The 19,204-nt window shown below is 44.6% G+C and overlaps 2 protein-coding genes across 10 annotated transcripts in view; one reads left to right on the forward strand and one right to left on the reverse strand.

The window, feature by feature from the left end:
- Positions 1-796, reverse strand: part of ACP7 (acid phosphatase 7, tartrate resistant (putative)) — an 81,289-nt gene extending 80,493 nt beyond the window's left edge. For all 6 annotated transcript variants that reach the window (XM_088477150.1, XM_088477151.1, XM_088477152.1 and 3 more), the window contains exon 1: positions 692-796. The gene's annotated coding sequence lies outside the window, so the exon portion shown is untranslated. The remainder of the gene's footprint in view (positions 1-691) is intronic.
- A 2,740-nt stretch (positions 797-3,536) lies between these two features.
- Positions 3,537-17,293, forward strand: FBXO27 (F-box protein 27). Of its 4 annotated transcripts, none has more exons than XM_088477154.1 (6): positions 3,537-3,621; positions 12,041-12,428; positions 14,371-14,482; positions 14,555-14,650; positions 16,456-16,594; positions 16,975-17,293. In XM_088477154.1, exons 2-6 carry the CDS (start codon positions 12,164-12,166, stop codon positions 17,158-17,160), a joined length of 798 nt encoding a protein of 265 aa, XP_088333280.1. In that variant the 5' UTR covers positions 3,537-3,621; positions 12,041-12,163; the 3' UTR covers positions 17,161-17,293. The 4 variants fall into 4 exon arrangements, with proteins under 4 accessions (XP_088333280.1, XP_088333281.1, XP_088333283.1 ...); XM_088477155.1 differs by lacking the exon at positions 3,537-3,621 and adding an exon at positions 3,625-3,689; XM_088477157.1 differs by lacking the exon at positions 3,537-3,621 and adding an exon at positions 4,229-4,249.
- The last annotated feature ends 1,911 nt before the right edge of the window (positions 17,294-19,204 follow it).

The following is a 19,204-nucleotide window of genomic DNA, read 5'->3' on the forward strand; positions in this document are numbered from 1 at the left end:
ACTCTATGACTAGTGTCAATGGCTTTCTGTGCCGAGCTCCCCTTCTGGGGCAAACACATTATATCAAGGGGAGGTAGGAGGTGGGTCTAAATGCCTGATTTTGGAGCAAAACAAAACAAAACCTGTTGAAAAATTCCTGCAATTCATAATTTTATCTGGAGATAAATGCAGTAGACCCAAATGCAGTGAGGCCCCCGGAGGCAGCTGAAGCTGACCCTCATTATAGGTGCTAGCAGGTAAGTCAACACTATATATATGCAGAGCAATAACAAAAATAGTGACAAAAGGTAGAGTTACAGCCAGGGACCCTCACTGCACCCCAATTCTAGTGCACTTTTGTTTTTGCTTGGGTAGCATCTCTGAATCCTATGTGCAAATTGCTTGCAAAGATTACCATGGGGGAGACGGACAGATAATTTGCTATATAAGATTTGTTACTGTGGGGTCTATTTACTAAGCAGTGTTAGGAGACAGAGTGAAAAGTGATAAGGTACCAGCCAATCAGCTCCCAACTGTCATTTTTCAAACACAGCCTGTGAGATGGCAGTTAGGAGCTGATTGGCTGGTACCTTATCACTTTTGACTCTGTCTACTAACACTGCTTAGTAAATAGACCCCTTTGACATAATCCAATACACAAGTAAACAAGTTGCATGCCATGCAGACAGATGATGTGAGAGATAGGCAATACCTGAGACGGGGCTGTAGTAATCTGGATGGTGGGTCTAGCTGCTTCTTTAGCACAGGGTCATGTTGTATATGAATAGCAAGAACATAGAGACCTTTATACAGACAGAGCCTGGGCAAGCCGGAACCAAAACAAAGGGGACTGGCTTAGAAAAAGCCTTCTGCATGCAACGTGGTCGCCCTCTTGTGAGTGAAACCAGCAGTGCACTCACTATGTTCTATTTAACCACTTAAGAGGCCTATCCATTAGCAGATTTATTTCTGAGAGATTAAAGACAAAAGATATCTATTGAAATTCCGGTGGCTGTGCTGAAAGATATGTCATGTACATGACAGATTTTGGCAAACGACAAACGATGAACGATATTGCTTGACATCATTCAGGGAGTGGATTTTTTTCTCTGCAGAGCTCTGTAGCTGTTGTTAATATCTTTTGTCGTTTAGCATATAAACTGCACAATATTTCTAATATCTGCCAGCGATATGCAATAATTGACCAACATGTTGGAGAGATGAAAGATTCAATTTATCGGCTGCGGGAGTGAGCATCTGTCATCGTTCGGGGCCTATCCATGACAGATAAATTGAACGACTGAACGATATATCGTTCAGTCGTTCAATCTATCTGCTAATGCATAGGCCCCTTTAGCTGGCAATTCTTTTTGGCAAAAAACACTCAGAAATTGCTGGGGGGAGGGGGGGGTTCTGATTGAATTAGGTCAAGAACATCTATGTATAACTTATCCAAAACAATTTAATTTTTTTCTTTTTAAACACATAACACTAATATTGATTTTAATATCGGTCAACAATATATCAGTCCATTGATGATCGGAACATCGCAACATCACATTTCCCGGACGCCTGTTCAGAGGACCAGTCTCCGAGGGCTGATTCTTTTACATGGCAGGAGACCCCACTCCGCAGCCGCCGGGTTGGGGTTCCTGCCATGCGGACCAATCAGCAGTGATCAGCTGCACGGCAAGCACTGGGGGACGGTGCAGGGATGCAGAGGAGCCAGGAGGTCCCTCTATCATTGGCGGCTGTTGGAAGATTATCTTCCAGCAGCCGCTCAGTGGCCGTTTCTGACTGGTCGTATAGATTGTGACCATGTCAGGGAACGTACAGCCTGGAACAGTTGCAAACCATGCGACCACCGCAGGTAAGCGGTTAAACATATATGCCAGCTGACTCTAATTTCGATGACAGTTTCAAGGGTCAATACTATACAACGTTCCAACGCTATGTACGTGTGATGCGCAGTGGACATCAATCCTGTACATGCAGTAGGCTCACGTCCCACATTTCCTGCGCATCCAAAGGGGCTGCAAGGTAAAATGCACATTGGGGGCAATGTAGAGTTTCTAAAGCTAAGGGCCGTATTCAATTTGAGGCGAAAAGCCATTTCCGCGTGTTTTTGGCGGAAACTTTTCGCCGATGACGTCATTTTCGCCTGTTTTGATTTTACTCCGTATTCAATTTGAAAGACTTTCCGCCTAGGTGGAAAGTCAATGTAATGTAATAGGCGGAAAAGTTTCAGCTATGAATGGGAGGCGGAAAAAAGTGCAGAATTGGGGTTTTGGGGTGCAACGTTGCGGGAACCCCCCTGCAGCCTTCAGACAGTCCCCCAAAGGTAAACTGTGTCAAAATAAAAAAAACACTTAAGAACACCCCAAAAAATGACTGAATTTGGGGGCGTAAAATAACAATGTTGGGGGACAAAGTAAAAAACTAGCGAACTAGACTCTGGGGGGTCCCCAAGTATGGCCCAAGTGTTTTTTTTATTGCAGGTGCTTGCGGCAGGTGGAATTTTCACGATTTTTTCAACTTCACTTTAGCAAATTTTACATATGCTGACCCCCATTTTCAAGTACCCCAAATTTGCTGGGATAAGTTATTTTCTGGAAAAAAAACTCCTGAATACGATTCTGCATCACTTATACAAAAACGCTATTTAGCAGCTATTGAGCCAGTTTAAAAACACCAAATACCTTCAGCAAGCCAAATTGCTGGGTACCATAGCGAACCCCCATGTCAGAGCATCTTTTTGGGGGTGTCAGGCTGATTTCCCAAAATCTGACAGTACTTTCCACCTGTTCAGGCTTCGCCGGGTCCCGTTTTCGCGTACTTTCAAATTGAATACGGGGTAAAGCGGGCACGCGCGCAATACTTTTCCGCCTACAAAACAGGTGTAAAGTCCGGGACGTGGAAAAGTATCGCGGCTCGGCTCAAATTGAATACGGCTCTAAGTAAGCAGTAGACAATATTTTGCCCAATCCGAAGGATCTGTCCGATATAGTGTCAGAATCGGCTAATGTGTACCCTCTATGTGGGGGATATGTGCCCCAGTTAGGTCGCATCATCAGGCCGGCCCTACGTGCAGCTCAATCTGACAATGCGACTGACGACCCCATGCAACGGGATGCGACTGGAGCCGACATATCAGGCAGTCGGGCACAGATCGTGTAATGTGTACCGGCCACCCAATATGTCGACCCATCGCCTGTGCAATTGCCCGTCACATCGCTGGGTACACGTATCGTCTAATGTGTACCCAGCTTAAAGATTCCTCCTAGGAAATGTGCCATTTTTATTTTTTTTTCTCCAAACTTGACCAATGGTAACTCTAGAATTCCTTCTGGGATTTGTTAACATTCTGCCCTGGACGTCTAGATTAGAACAACTCTATATAATGAGAAGAAGATGCATCATAAGTTATTAAAAATAAAAACCAACGTCCTGTGCACAGAGAGCGTGTGTGTGTCACTGCAAGTGACCAGGAGGTGGCGCTGGCTGAGGGCAGCAGCGATATAACAGCGCGTCCGCACTACTGGGCGGAGCATATGACAGCCTATCTGGTCACCTGACAATGGGCGGGGCGTATGTAAATGGAGCAGCAGGTGATGCCGGGATGGGCCGGTGCTTGTCGTAGCGGTGAGTGACGTCTCGTGTGTGGCTGGCTGGCTGGGAAGTGGGAACATGTGATGCTACATACATGTCAGGCGTGTATTATGTAATATGCACTAGTGACCATATGACTGAGCGCCTGATGTATGTCGCACACATGGTGCATAGCATCGTAATAATTGATGATGTGTGAGCTGCTTTACTCTGCATGTTTCATATGTGTTTAGTCCTCTTCCTGCATGCTAGTGGCATGTGTGTTATCTCCCGGGACTTTGTTTTACTTGTGCAATTCTGTAACTTGTCCGGCTCACGCTGGGTTTTGGGATGAGTGATGATGACCAGTGACTGCTCTGCCATCGATGGTTTCTCATTATCTCTAACTAACCATCGATGGTGAACTAATGATGGGTTATGCCGGTTACCCACTAGACGTTATGTTGTCCGGCGCATTGGATGACATAGCGGGCAATCGGCCAGTGTGTATCCGCTATGGGATTAATTAAATTAGGTGCGAAAAGTCGCTTTAGGGGAAAAGTGTTCGCCGATTCGATCGTTTTGTGCATACCAGTGTATCACGCTATTCAATTCCCGGAGTTTTCGCAGATGCAAAAACTCTATAGGCTGAAACCGGCAAAAAGTTTTCACCACCACAGAGGCAGGTGATAAAATGTGAAAAATCCCTATTTTTGCCTTAAAATGTGGGGATTTGGGGCCTGATTCAGAGGTGGACGCTATTGCAGTTTGCACGCAGACTGAGCGATTGTTTGCCATTGCGTATGCATCTCAGTGCGCGAAGGCTGCTGTGCGAGCCCGCAGACCACGGAGGCCCATTGCAGATTGATTGACAGGAAGTGGCCATTTGGGGGTGTTGACGGGGGGTGGTTAAGGAAACGCAGGCGTGCCTGGGCGATTGAACGCCGTTTCTTGGGCGTGCATAAATTAGCCACTGCACATGCATACGCAGCCCTGCGTGGCAGAAGAGCTCCCTAGGCTGCGGCAGGTCAGACCTGCCGCAAGGGTAAAATGGACGCCGAAGTCCTTCGATGTTACTGATATTTATGCGTGTATGCAATCGCACATGCAAATACAGCAGTGGGCGTCTATGCTCGGGTGATCTTTGCTAACATTAGTATATTTTCACAGCTGCGTGCGTGGGAATGTGCGGCTGTGCACGCATTAACGTCGACCTCTGAATCAGGCCCTTTGTTCAGAACCATTTGACTCCCCCCAATGACTAATTAGGCTATAGAAATTTAAATTAGCTTAATTCCCCCTAATAATGACATGTAATTTTTGGGGTGAAAATGTAAAAAGTGTTGGAAATGGGTTTAAAGTACTGGGTCAGGTATTTGGGTGCTGTATGGATGGGACAGGTGTGTTTAGGATTGCAGGAGGCTGCAGCAGGTGTATTTTTAATTTTTTTTTTTAAAACTGCACTTTAAAGACACAAAAATATTCTAGCACCCATTTTATTGTACTCCCAATTTATCTACAGCAATTATTTTTTCCAAATTAAATATGCATATATCGGCCATTTGACTCAATTTAAGAACCCAAAATACTTTTATTAGGGCTGTTACTACACTTCTGTATTGATTTCCAGTGTCCGTTAGGCTTTTTATGGGGTACAGACTGATTTCCACAGAATATGTTGCCCTTTTCGCTAGTTTTGCCATTCGCAGTTTCCACACATATGCGTCTCTGCGCGTATTGCAGTTGAATAGGGTGAAAAGCGGGAGCGCGCATTGAGAAAGTACGCGAAAGATCGCATCAAGCTGGCGAATGAGGCGAAAGCTTTGTATCTGTGAATGCTTTTTGCCGATCGCTACTTTCGCACCTAATTGTATTTGGCCCTTATTGGGAGGTCGGGCACCGGATCGTTTAATGTGTACCAACCTGTCGCCTGTGCAATTCCCAGTCACATCGCTGGGTACACATATCGTCTAATGTGTACCCAGCTTAAAGAGACCTCCCAGGAAATGTGCCATTTTATTTTTTTTTTTAAACTTGACCATTTTAACTCTAGAATTCCTTCTGGGATTTGTTAACATTCTGCCCTGAACTTCTAGATTAGAACAACTCTATATAATGAGAAGAAGATGCATCATAAATTATTATAAACCAACGTCCTGTGCACAGAGCGTGTGTGCATCACCTCAAGTGACCAGGGGGTGGTATATGCAAATGAGGCGGCAGGTGATGACGGGACAGCGCTTGTCGTAGTGGTGAGTGACGTCACATGTGTGGCTGTTTGGGAACATGTGATGCTGCAGGCACCTGTATGCTACTGTATGTAATGTACATACAGTATATGTCAGCCTGATGCTAACAGTGCCTAATGTATGTCGCACTGATAGGGCCTCATTCAGCTTGGATCGCAAGACTGCAATCGCACGCACCTGCTCTTTGCAAATTTATGCGATCACACTACGATCGCAGCACTATACCAGGACGTCCACCAGCTTATAAAGCCGCCCACTTCCCATTACATACATCCGCAAGTCAGCGAAAACCTCGGTAACATCAGACCCGTACGCACAGTTGTGGTTGAGCTTGACCTGACTTACAAACTGCGATTCTTCCTGTCGCCATCTAGAGCTCTGGCTGCGTATGTCATCGCAGGAGCTTAATTATGCACGCCCCTGTAACGGCGTTCAAACGCACAGGCACCCTGCATTCCTACCACCATCCCCCCTCTCCACCCCCAAACGGCTCTTCCTGTCAATCATTTCTCAATGGCTTTGCGTATCCGCTGCGTTTGCTTTCGCGATCGCAGCTGCCGTTTCACTGCGGTGCATACGCATGCACAGAACGCAAACCGACCGGGTGCGCGTGAACGCAGGCTTGCAAACCAAGATGAATGAGGCGCATAGTGCATAGCATAGTAACAGCTGATGATGTGTGAGCTGCTTCACTCTGCATGTTTCATATGTGTTTAATGCTCAGTGACTGATCTCCCTGCACGCTAGTGGCATGTGCGTTATCTCCCAGCACTTTGTTTTACTTGTGGAATTCTGTAACTTGTCCTTACACTGAGTTTTGTGATGAGTGATGACCATTGACGGCTCTGCCATCGATGGTTTCTCATTATCTGTAACTAACCATCGATGGTGAACTAATCACGGGTTATGCCGGGTACACACTAGACAATATGTCATCCGATCCGGTGGATCGGACAACATATCTGGCACATCGGCCAGTGTGTACCCGCTATGTCGCTGAATATGCGCGCTCCCGCGTGTCGTCCGCAACTTCGCCTGTCGAACCTCCATGTACGATGGGCAATATAGCAAGCGGGGGCCATGCATGGCTCCCACAGTCATTCCGTCTCTGCCGGCATGAGCAAGTGTGTATGCACTTGTCGATGCCTGCACCCCCGCCGTGCCCTGCCGCTAACAACATCGTGCTGGGTACACGTCGTTTTGTACCCAGTTTTAGGCTATGCCAGTAGTTCCCAAACGTTCTTGAATCATGGCGCCATAGACTATTAGAATTGTTTTCACGGCACCCCTAGACCAAAAGTTTATTGGTAAATTCAGAAAAAAATATTATATTAAGTAAATTGTGCTTACCTGTCATCCTTAGGGGTAAATTTACTAAGATGGGAGTTCTATATAACAAGTGATGTTGCCCATAGCAACCAATCAGATTCTACTTCTCATTTATCTACCACCTTCTAGAAGATAACACCTGGAATCTGATTGGTTGCTATGGGTAACATCACTTCTTAAATAGAACTCCCATCTTAGTAAATTTACCCCTTAGAGTCAGTTATGTGGTGGTGGATAGGGTTGCACTTCTGTTTGTCCACATATGTTATGACGGGCGGCCACTATCACTGGTTTTGCCTATCAATTTGAACATAAATAATTTGATTACGTCCTGGACCACCAAGCTGTGGCACCCCTGAAAGTGCCCCGAGGTACCCCAGGGTGCTACGGCACCCAGTTTGGGAACCACTGGGCTTATGCGCATGTGCAGAGATGTTTTATCATCAGTGGTATCTATGGTAAAAAAAAAAAAAAACACCATTGCCATCAGACTATCGATGGTTACTAACATGGATGGTCGATGGCCACTCCTAGCTGGGTTAAGCCTTCGGGGTTAGTGGGAATGGATGGTGTAACTGGTTTCAGTGTGGGTGACCCAGAAGAACAACAGGCGCAAATGTTGTCGGATGCGCTGGGGTTGCTTCAATCGGGGTGAGGGTCTATTGGGCTGTTGTAAAGCTGGCACCCTACATCACCCCTAAATCACACATTTTAGTTCACAGCTCTGTACGAGTGTGTATTAAAATGCACAATGTCAGGGTTACCATAAGCACAAAATGGGCTGCCCCACATCGAATCTTAATTGAATCAACCCCTCTTTGTTTTTTGGGTTTTTTGCTTGTAATCATAGTAAATAGTGTGTGAGAAGAGCATAAAGACATTAAGGGGTCTATTTATCAAGCAGTGAAAAGTGTAGAGAAGTGGACCAGTGGAGAAGTTGCCCATAGCAACCAATCAGCTTCCACCTATTATCTTATAGTACTTGATAAATGCTACTTGAAAGCTTATTGGTTGCTGTGGCCCACTTCTCCACACTTTTCACTGCTTGATAAATAGACCCCTAAGGGGTCTATTTTACTAAGCCTTGGATGGAGATTAGGTGCCAGCCAAACGGCTACTAAATGTCATTTTTCAAACACAGCCTGTGATGTGGCAGTTAGGAGCTGATTGGCTGGTACTTTATTTCCATTCACTTTATCTCCATCCAAGGCTTAGTAAATAGACCCCTAAGGGGCATTAGACTAAAAGCGATAGCCGCAAGTAGCTGGCGTTTGTCACATGGTTTTGGTTTGGAACAGGCGTGGGAGACTGAACAGGAGATTTAAGAGGCGTGGATTAATTTAGGTGGTGTGAGCCAGGACTGGCAGGTAGAGATACAGCAGTGGATGATGGGCCCGAAGGCGATAACAGGAATAGAAAGTTCTTTATTGAACAGCAGGTTGGAATGGAACTGAATATATAATGCTGAATGAATGAGCAGAATTGGATTGAGAGCTGGATTTGAGACCGATGTTGATGATTTGAAGAACTTGATGGCATTGAGGGCCTGATTCAGCACGGAACGCAAGTCTGCATATGCACGCACCCGGCCACTGCGAAAATATGCTAATGAACCCAATCGCAATGACACTGCAGCACAAGAACCAGACGCCCACCACTACATAATGCCGCCCACTTCCCTTTACTCGCATCCGCAATACCTCAACAGCAAAAACATCGGTAACATAGAGAACCATCGAACCCATTAGCATAATAGTGGTTGACCTGACCTCACTCGGGATTTGGGCCGCTTCCTGTGTGCATCTAGAGCTCTGACTGCATCTTCCGTTGCAGGGGCTTAATTATGCTCGCCCCTGTAATGGTGTTAAAACGCACTGGAACGCCTGCGTTTCACTTACCCCCCCTAAATGGTCTCTTCCTGTCAATCAATGTGCGCTGAGCCTGCGCGCTCCCTGCGATTGTTGTGTACTGCGCATGCATCGCAGTGCACATGTGCGAACTAGCCACTGCGATGGGGACAGCGATCGCAGAGGATACGCAGACCCATGGCAGAGTGATTGACAGGAAGTGCCCTTTGTGTGTGGTAACGGTGGTGGTCAGACAAATGCAGGCATGCCAGTGCGTTTAAATGGCATTGCAGGGGCGTGCATAAATTAGCCACTGTGATGCCAGAGGCCTCATAGCGTGCACTGAAGTAAGCAATTCCTGAGTAATGTCTGGGCTTCATTAACTGTCTGATGTTACTCAATGTTACCAATTGTTTCTCAGATGTTGGCCAAGTATATGGCTGTGAGAATGGGGAAGTGGACGTTCTTATGTTAGACTGCGATCACAATGCGAATGCAAACCTTTATATATCACCGCCGATATTAGCAACTGCGTTTCTTACATATAAGCAGAATAGCGATACATAGTGAATCAGGCCCTGGGACCATTCAGATACAGAGTACCCAAGGAGCTCAGAACTGAGCTGTATCTTCAGCAAGAAGTGACATTGTACTGGCAATGGAGGCCAGTCAGGGAATGGAATTTATAGGGGTGGATCCCCAGGGATTGGATGCTGCGATCAGCTGAGTGGAGGAAGAGCGTCAGGTGACAGAGTCCAACATGGCTGCGCCCATACTGTTGTTCTGGAGGGAACTCTGGCGTGCAGTTTGTATACCATCATGCTGGGGAGACACATTGTGAGCAAGTGACTGCAGAGTGCCATCTCCATACTCAGTGAAGGGACACTGCTCAGATGGGGCAGAAGTAGACCTCACCACCAGACAGGAGCGATGTGCAGCGTGAGCGGATCTCAGCGCTTGCCTGGACAGGCACCGGAGAGGCAAAACGGTGTATTTAAGTGTCCGGAGAGAGACAGCGTTCTGATCGTTTCCACAGCAATTTGTGACCACCGTCATCCTAGATTCTACTTTGCAGCCCATATAGGTGTGCAGGCAAATCTACAATGTTCCTCTATTGTAATTCTCGACATTGTGCACATCGCCAAAAGTTGGGCGGTCTCTGAAAGGGCGATCAAGGTAGAATATGGTGCTTTAACATCGACCGTTTTCCTACGCACCTCTATGGGATGCAAGGAAAAATTGCCAATGTTGGTATCCGTGAGTGCTAGCTATCCGATTGTTTCAATGACATTCTGATGAAACTTCTGGATATCGCTGCCTCCTTACATTTATTACATTATGGTCCTGATTCTGAACCGCCTGCAGCTCTGCATACAGAAGTCTAATGCAGCCACATTTGGTTTTGTCTCGCGGTTATGACTGAATTTCTGACAGCTGATGATGGTAACGGGGATGAAAGTGATTGTTGATTGCAACTTTTAACCGATTTTCACCTCAAAATTTAACTCCACAATTATATTAAATGCAAACACTACTGCCCCAAACCAAAGTCTGCTTGAAGTTGTAATGATTGGCATATTATCGGATGTCAATATAAATTTGAGACCCTCTCGGCTTGAAGGGCAAAATGTTTGTAATCTTTAATCTCCCATTGGAGAAAGAGTTACGTTGCATCCTTATTTGAGTTCACAAAATATTTACATACAATGTATCAGTTAATGTCTTTAGAAATCTCTTAACGAATCAAGATGGATCTGGGTGGCAATAGAGCCTGTACAATAGAATGTAAATGCATCAGCCATGGGCGTAAGTACCATAGGTGCAAGAGGTGCGGCTGCTATGGGCCCAGAGCTGAGGGGGGGCCCCATCTTCACTGTCAAAGTTACATGTGTTATATACATTTTCACCATTGGGGGCTACATAGGGGCCCTTATACACTTTTCCTATGGGGCCTTCAAATACATAGTTACGCCCCTGGTCTCAGCGGATTGATAATCGAGGATTCAAGGGAAAATCATCATCATCTAATTGTCCCCAGACATGTTACAACAAAAATAAATGTATTTTATTTTTGTTGTATTATGGGTGCGACAATCATTTAATTTTGTTATGCCAGCGATCCATTTTCAACGTGTGTACCTCCATTGTATATTGATGCGATCTTCATTTAAAGGGTTTGTGAACCAATAACACGAGTCAAACCAAAATCAGAAATTATTTCATTCCGGAGCTTGGTAAGTACGGCATCTAAGCAGCCCACTTAGAAACCTATGGAGGCTGCTTTTGCGCCCGAAAACGGGGAATTGCAGCCGATATCTCTTGTAGTCCCCCTCCGCTGGAGTTTTCAGGGGAAATCCTGCAAATATTTTTTCTATAAACATGCCTCCAAATAGTGTTCTGTATTTGTAGCTTTTATGCACAGGAATTTGCATTTACAGTACTTTTATTTTTTTTATGTTTTTCTTCAGCTTTAAACCCGGACATAGTAAAAATTGAATGATATAGGGCGGGATGTACTAACCTTGCGGAGTACATCCCGCCACGTTTCCCATCCCTACTGAACGCATATGTGATCAGCAGCACAAAGAACAGTTCTTCCGATAAGAGCTGTCCTTTGCGATCAGCGCTGCGCCGTGGACTTCCAGGTTTATGACCCGGGAGTCCATCTGCGCATGCGCAGAGAGACGCGGGGCATGATGGGAGGGATCTGATCGGATCCCTCATACCAGCGCGATGCTGTAGAAGCCCATAGGCTTCTATAGGGTAACGTCAGCAAAAGCTGACGTTACCCTCCGCATCGGAGCCATGCCGGCCAGCCTTTGATACATACGTAAAATGCGGTAAAACCCCAAAAACGGAAGGTTTTACCGCATTTGTTCTTTAGTACATCCCACCCATAGGTGTGTTTGTGCAAAACCATACAAATAGCGTATTGTGTAGATTGCAATGTATCTCGCAGATTGCACATTAGTATATTTTTTGTTATCAACATCCATCTTTGAAGTATGGAACTCACTGGGGTTATTTTGTATTTTTGTCCTACTATAGATTGCGCTTTTGCACTGAAGATGTCACAATTTACTGTGGACCTGCCTGCAACCCTGACCCCCTTTACTTTGTACATCGTTAGCTGCCTCAAGAATACTCCAAATTGAGTGACCGCTGTATGTAATGGATCTAGACCCTCTTCCGGACGAGGTGCTCCTCTTGATCTTCAGCTTTTTGCCAGCCTGGGACTTAATTGCTCATTATAAATGCGTGAGCCAGCGCTGGAAGTATCTGATAGACTCGCCCTCCTTGTGGAGAATGAAGTGTGAGCATGAGCGGAGGACGGAAATTCTGAGAGCTGCTGATATGTGTCACCAGTTCTCCTGGCAGAGCGCTTGTCTGAAGAGGCCACTGTCCCGCAACTTGTTGCGCAACCCATGTGGCACAGGTGAGGGGTCAATCAATGAGTGATGTAAGTAGTGGGCACGTCTTAAACCTGGCAATGTACGTAGTGTAAATATGGTGCTGCACCAGAGCCAAAGTTACTCCATGCTCCCCAGATGGCGTAGCAGGCTGCGCAGAGCTCTAGATCTGTTTGCTCTGTATAGCGCTACCTTGTGTTTTCAGGTCTGCAAGTTGATGATATTGTTCACAACGTGGTCCCAAGAAGCAGGTAAATGAGCTCTGCAGAATGAAAACAAACGGCAAAGGTGATCCCGGACCAAAATATATCCACTACAGAGAATAGATATTATGTTAATTCTCTATGACCCAAAAAGACTCCATCAATATCTCTTAATATCTGATATTTTTTAGTACATGTGGAGGTGCTCCCTGGTAGTCTTATAAGTGGCATTAATTAGAAAAACAGAAGAGAAAGATGAGACCAATATCTGGTGCACTATTCGGGTCAATATATTATAATGTCCAAAATGTATTCTCTGGAATTATTCTATAATATAACTTTTTTATTTCTTTTTTTATAAAAATTAGCTTGTCCAAAATTAGGCGAAAAATATATACAAATTAAAAGCAAAGAATATAAAGAAAGGTGTGTATACTGTACTTATGTAGAAAATAATAAATTTCAAGTGGTTTAAAAATGCCACCTATAACCAGTCTGTTTCACATCTTATTTTACAATACCGAGGACTAAGGAATTGTTAGTATAGTCTCCTCGGTGTGTCTCCAATATTGATAATTTAATATTGGGCGTGGATTATAATGTGTATAAATATATACGTCAATTTTTTAATAATATGTAACACCAAGTGCTTTGGGTAATAATTGAATGTCTTTTTATTTCCCGGGACATAAAGGAGAGATCACTGTCCCCCGTACTGTATTATTGTCCTACCAGTTTATGTAGAATTAATGCTTCAATAATGTACAGTCACAGTGCTGTGTTCCTATTATCCAATAACCTCTAAATGACAGTTATTAGATACATGTGTACATCTTTATTATCAGCTTCCCCACAGAAGATTGTAGCTTCTATTCTTGTGGCTATAAATCACTGTTATTTCTGGGGCAGACTATTTAGCAATTATGTTTCAATCGCAGATTATATTATAATGGATTTTGGTAACTGTATCTTTCTATTCAGTAGTTATCCTTTTTTCAGCAAAACTAACTGGTGGTCAAAATACTATACATAAACTGGGTGTCCATTGATCCCGATTTTACAGCATTCACTCAAGTTCCACATGTACACTTCACCGAGTCTCCTCAGTTTATCGGTTCTTGTCACCGTAATGCATAGTCATATTGCTACTATGCATTCATTTGCCCATAAATTATCGGTATTAAATACAGACTATCATTAGGTATATCTTTAGTTATCTGACATGTTATAGCATATGATAGTGCTTGTGACTGGTGGCAGCATAAAACGCTGACGCGCGTTTCGCCAGATGACTGCTTTGTCAAGGCAGAATGATGCGTTTCTCTGCATTAAAGCAATTTCCTCAGAGTGTAATGTGGGCAGTAAGCGGCCCCCCAGATGTTGTAAAACTATCCATCCCAGCATGCCCTGCCACAGTTTTGCTATTTGGCCATGCTAAAAATGTTGCAATGCATGCTGAGATTTGTAGTTCAACAACAGCTGGAGGGCCGCTTATTGCCCACCCCTGTTTTAGAGTATAAAGAAAGCGGGATAAAAGACCAATGTATATTACATACTTGGATTCGTATCCTGATATAGATCCCTGGGTACATAACCCTAACAATACAGGGTTAGTTGTAACCTTTCCTAGGCAGACTGAAGGCTGGAATGATTGGCTGAGTGTAGAGCAGAATGACATCAGTCAGTGGACGTGTGTAGAACAGAGGTCACTGCATGTGAGGGAACTAGATTGACCTGTAAACCCTACTTTCCATTCCTTTTCCAGAACAGCTGCAACACTGGCAGGTCACACACAGAGCAGGCGGTTGGGCAGTGGAAAACAACCACGCCATTTTGGAAGGAGCCGAGAGCCAGACCTGCTTTGTCACCTCTTATATGTAAGTAATAGGCTGGCCTGTTGCTAAAAGGTCAGCTGTCCACTATTTTAATCTGTACAATTCTCTCCACAGGTGGTGTGAGAAGACCCAGATCATAGACCTTTTGCGAGAAGGACTTTGGGAACACTTTCTAGACGTCCACCAGCCTGTCATCCATATATCCGATTGGTGAGTTCGCTTTTTGCATCTGTTGCATACACAAGACTCCTAGGGGTAGATTTACTAAACTGCGGGTTTTTAGAAGTGAAGCTGTTGTCCAAAGCAAAGAAATTCTAGCTATATTATCCTCTAGAAGGTACTAAATAAATGATAAAGTACATGATAAGTAGAATCTGATTGGTTGCTATGAGCAACATCTCCACTTATAAAGACCTGCACTTTAGTAAATATATTCCCTATGGACTAATTCAGTGATGGACGCAAATGCTGTTGCAAGAATATATGCAGCCGCTGGAATTTGTATTGAGGGAGCCATTGCTGTGACACGCCCGTGAAACTCCGACCGCCGTCACAAGACTATCGCGACACGTGCAGTGCGATGCTGCCTGCGCAGTAGAAAAAAAACATCGTCCATTTGTATCAGCATGCTCACGGTGGTCCAGAAAAACTTTGTCATTAAACTAGGTTTAAACAAAAATGTCTCCTGGTTGGTTCTTAATAATATCTCGAAATTACATCTTACCTTGTGCCCTGTGTGGGTTTTTTTCTGCAGGAATATGTTAATTGCACACTACAATTAGATTTTAAATGGGCTCTGTTGTCAACGTTACCCTCTTCTGTCCCTCATGTCTGTTCTATTAGTGTCATCCTCTCTCTCTCCTTCAGTCCCCACATTCAGACCATCTCTCAGTCCTTCTGTAACATCCTCATCTCGGCCTAATGTTTTATTCTTGACTCCAAATGTCCTTTGTTCTTCACATTCAAACAGTAACCAAATCATCAAAGACACATATCCAAAATAGTCCCATATCTTAGACAAGACACTGCAAATACTCTAATTCACGATTACAGGACTTTTTAGGGGGCTGCCCCCACTCTGTAAAATTCCCTCCCATGCACAATAAGACTTTGCTCTAGTCTCCAAACTTTCAAGCGTTCCATTAATTCTCACCTCTTCAGACAGCTTATCCTATTCCAGAACCATTCACAAAACCTCCATAAGCTAGCCTAACCAATTACATCCCCACTGTACAGTCCACACACAACCTCCATAAGCTAGCCTACCCAATTACACCCCACTATACAGTCTGCACATTATACAGTCCACCACCTATATTCTCTTTCTCCACTCGTACAAATGACTGACCTCAGGCCAACAGTCCTGTGTGGCTGGATCATGTAGTCCACCCGTGGTTATGGTATAAAAGATGCAGTTAAATGGTTGACAATGTCTCGATAGACACCAGACAGGCAATAGGTCGGCTGTTACAAATTGTCAACAGGGTCAAAAGGTTGACACTTTTTTTTTTTTTTTCTTTTCTACCCGTCCCTTCTAGTGCCTAACCCTCCCTGGTGCCTGTCCCTAACCATCAGGGCCTAACAAAAAAAAAAAAGTGTCGACCATTTGTGTGTTGACATTTTGACCCTGTCCCTATCGACCATTTGCCGTCTAACTTGTGGTGTCTATCTAGATATTGTCGACCTTTTAACTGTCTATAGTCTGGATACCGAACCCGTCTGGGTCAGTGTGCAATATGCAGCACTTCTCCTCATGGATGAAATTCTAGTCTTGTTTTATTACTGTTATGTTCCCAATTGTAAAGTGCCACAGAATATTCTGCCAGTATAGAAATAAATACTAATAAATAAAATAAGCTGTAATTGTATGATGCTGGTTGCCATCGACGTCAAACCTATAGATACATGAAAGGCGTCACCTGCTGTAAATAAGCAGAATAAAAAAAACTAATGATCACTGAGCATGTGTTAAGAGATTTACGGCTGGTGTTGGCTTCCCAATGTTTTTCTCCCAGGTATGCTGGGCGACGGGACTGCGGCTGTATCTATGAACTGAAAGTCCAGCTCCTTGCAGTCGACAGGAAAACGGTGATCTGGGAATATAAGGAGAAACCTGAGCCCATCCCTCAGTGGAATGACACAAAATATCAACAGGTCTGTTCTGGGGGGAACTCAATGCTCTAATGCAAAATCTGCTGGTCTTCAGCAACCGTATGTTAGGCAGTGGTAATATATAGAGAATATATAGATATATTATCTATATCTCCTGTATCCTATGCTGTGATCTTCCCAATGTCCTTTATCTCTAAGTCACCCTTCTCCTGCCAGTGATGTGACTTGTATGTTCTTCTCCTTTCGGTGTAGTGAGACTTTCTGCCTTCTCTCTTACTCTCTGTTTATACCTGATATAGCATGTGAGTACCTCTGCTCCTGCGTGACATGGCGTGTGACTTGTATGCTCTTATCTCCTCCTGCTTATGGTGTGCGACTGGTGTGCTCTCTGCTCCCTGACCTGACCTGTCTTCTCTCCTCAGGTTTCCCATGAGTTCCGCGATTATGGACCCGGCGTGCGCTATGTGAGCTTTACGCATAAAGGAAAGGACACACAGTTCTGGCAAGGATGGTATGGCGCTCGTATCTCCAACTCCTCAGTCACACTGACGTGCAGAGACACTGAGCCCTGTACCCTGCCGTCTCCTCCTGCCATGGAAGAGGCGTGATGGTCCCGTTTCTTAAGGACGGATACTAGTAATGGTTCTCGTATGACCATTTTCTATAGGCCTCGCTCTCTTTACAGATTACTGGCTAGATGTTTGCCTATTTTTAAACAATAAAATTATTAATATATATATATTTTTTTTTTTAACAATGTTCTTTCTGCTAATAGTAAATGGTCATTGTTATATTCCAACCCTCTTCTATAAGGGAAACGGTGGTCTTGGTGCTGTGAGGCCATTGCTGCATTTTACACGTCCAACTGCAAGACGGCAATACAGAACAATTCTGTCATGTCAGATTGTGTTTTTTTTTTATGAAACTTCATGTTGTCTCTGTAAGTCCCTCTCTCTTTCACTCGGTGGTTTATTCTGCTTCCCAACTCCAAGACAGGTATGTCGGAATGCACCATTGCAATGCAGGGTGTGAAATATCATCCTTCCACCTCTGATAACCAGTTACGTTACTTGGCACGGCTGCTTCCCAGGAATGTCCAGACATAACATAACTAAATTCTTGCTGCATGCTCACTGCCGGGCTCCACCATATACACACAGCAGGTAAGAGGATCACACAGCAAGCTCCTACTTGGCAGTACTGATAGGCTGTGAGCACATTCACAAAGGAGAAAGAAGACTATTGTTTGGGGGGCACACTTATGTAAAATTGGTATAATGAAAACTTAACTTTTAATAAACACCACTAAAATAAATAGCAAATAATTTTATAGTATCAAACATTTAGAAAAAATGCAAAGAAAAATACTAAAATAATAATAAGACCGTTATATACAACCCAGGTATATATATGTTTGATAGAATTAGGATAGTAACTCGTATGGGTAAATGTCCCATCAAGCGGTGCCGTATTGGCAAGGCAAAATATTTAGTGTAAATACACACTATGAAAAGACTGATTACTTGTACCCGTGTACTGTATGGTCAGCACCAAGTAGTTACGGAGAGAGTCTTAATAACCATAAGGTCAAATTCTCCTTGTACTCAAGATAGATGCTGTAAATACTATTACCCTTTTGTTATAAGAAAGGTTAGATACAAATGTGTCACATGAAGGCAATGATGTATAATCATAAAATCTTCCTATGACTATGTCCAGGAGGATGCTGTAATAAAAAATCTGCACAACGTGACGCTCCCTGCTGCCTAGTAGAGTAGCTTTTTAACCAGTGAAGAATCAGAGACTGAACGGGGTTTTTTTTTTGTATATTTTTTTAACTAATGAGACTTTACAGACAAACAGTATTCACCGGGTCTCAGCCTCTAGTGTTCTACTTTCACCCGGAAAAAAGGAAACGGTAATATAATCATAGTAGATACTTTTTTATCAGACCGGGGCGTTTCTAGAGAGGAGGGGGCCCGTGTGCAGTCTCCGACACGGGCCACCTCCTCTCCGGCCGGCTGTGCGCGGCCAGCGCCGGAGTTCCAGTCTATAGTGTATGCACAGGTCACTGGGAAAATGGCCGCGGTGGCCATTTTCCCCGTAGTGCACATGCGATGGGAAAATGGCCGCGGCGGACATTTCTACTTCAGGGTCCATAGGGGGTCCACAGGGTTGACCTTGGGGTATAGCTGGATCTGGATCCACGGGCACCACGCAGTTAAAGCTTTGCTGCTCCCAGGATGCACTTGGGTCCGTCCTCCTCTATACCCCGCCCCCGACCACAGGCACCTCAGTTTTAGCTGGTGCCCGGCCGGAGTCGGGTCACCCTGGAGCAGTGGGGCTGCATAAGCAGCCCCTAAGCTTTATTTTAATTTTTTTTTTAAAGAAGATTTTATTATTTTATTTTTTTACTATCTTCAGAGTGGCAGCATAAGACTGTCCATCTGGACGTCCATGCTGCCGCTCCAACAAGCCCCGCTGGCGCTGCGACGCCGGTACTGATCCGGGGATCGCAGCGGGACCCCGGAGTCAGTGCTAGCGTGGCTCCGGGACCTCCCACAGACTGCTGCCGGACTCAAGGGGCCAGGTAAGCCGCGTGCAGCGCTGTCAGCACTGCGCGCGGGGGAAGTTATGCAGTCTTTATGCCGC

This window comes from Taudactylus pleione, unplaced genomic scaffold (assembly GCF_031769625.1).
Source record: "Taudactylus pleione unplaced genomic scaffold, aTauple2 ptg000199l, whole genome shotgun sequence".
In the NCBI taxonomy this organism is placed as follows: domain Eukaryota; kingdom Metazoa; phylum Chordata; class Amphibia; order Anura; family Myobatrachidae; genus Taudactylus; species Taudactylus pleione.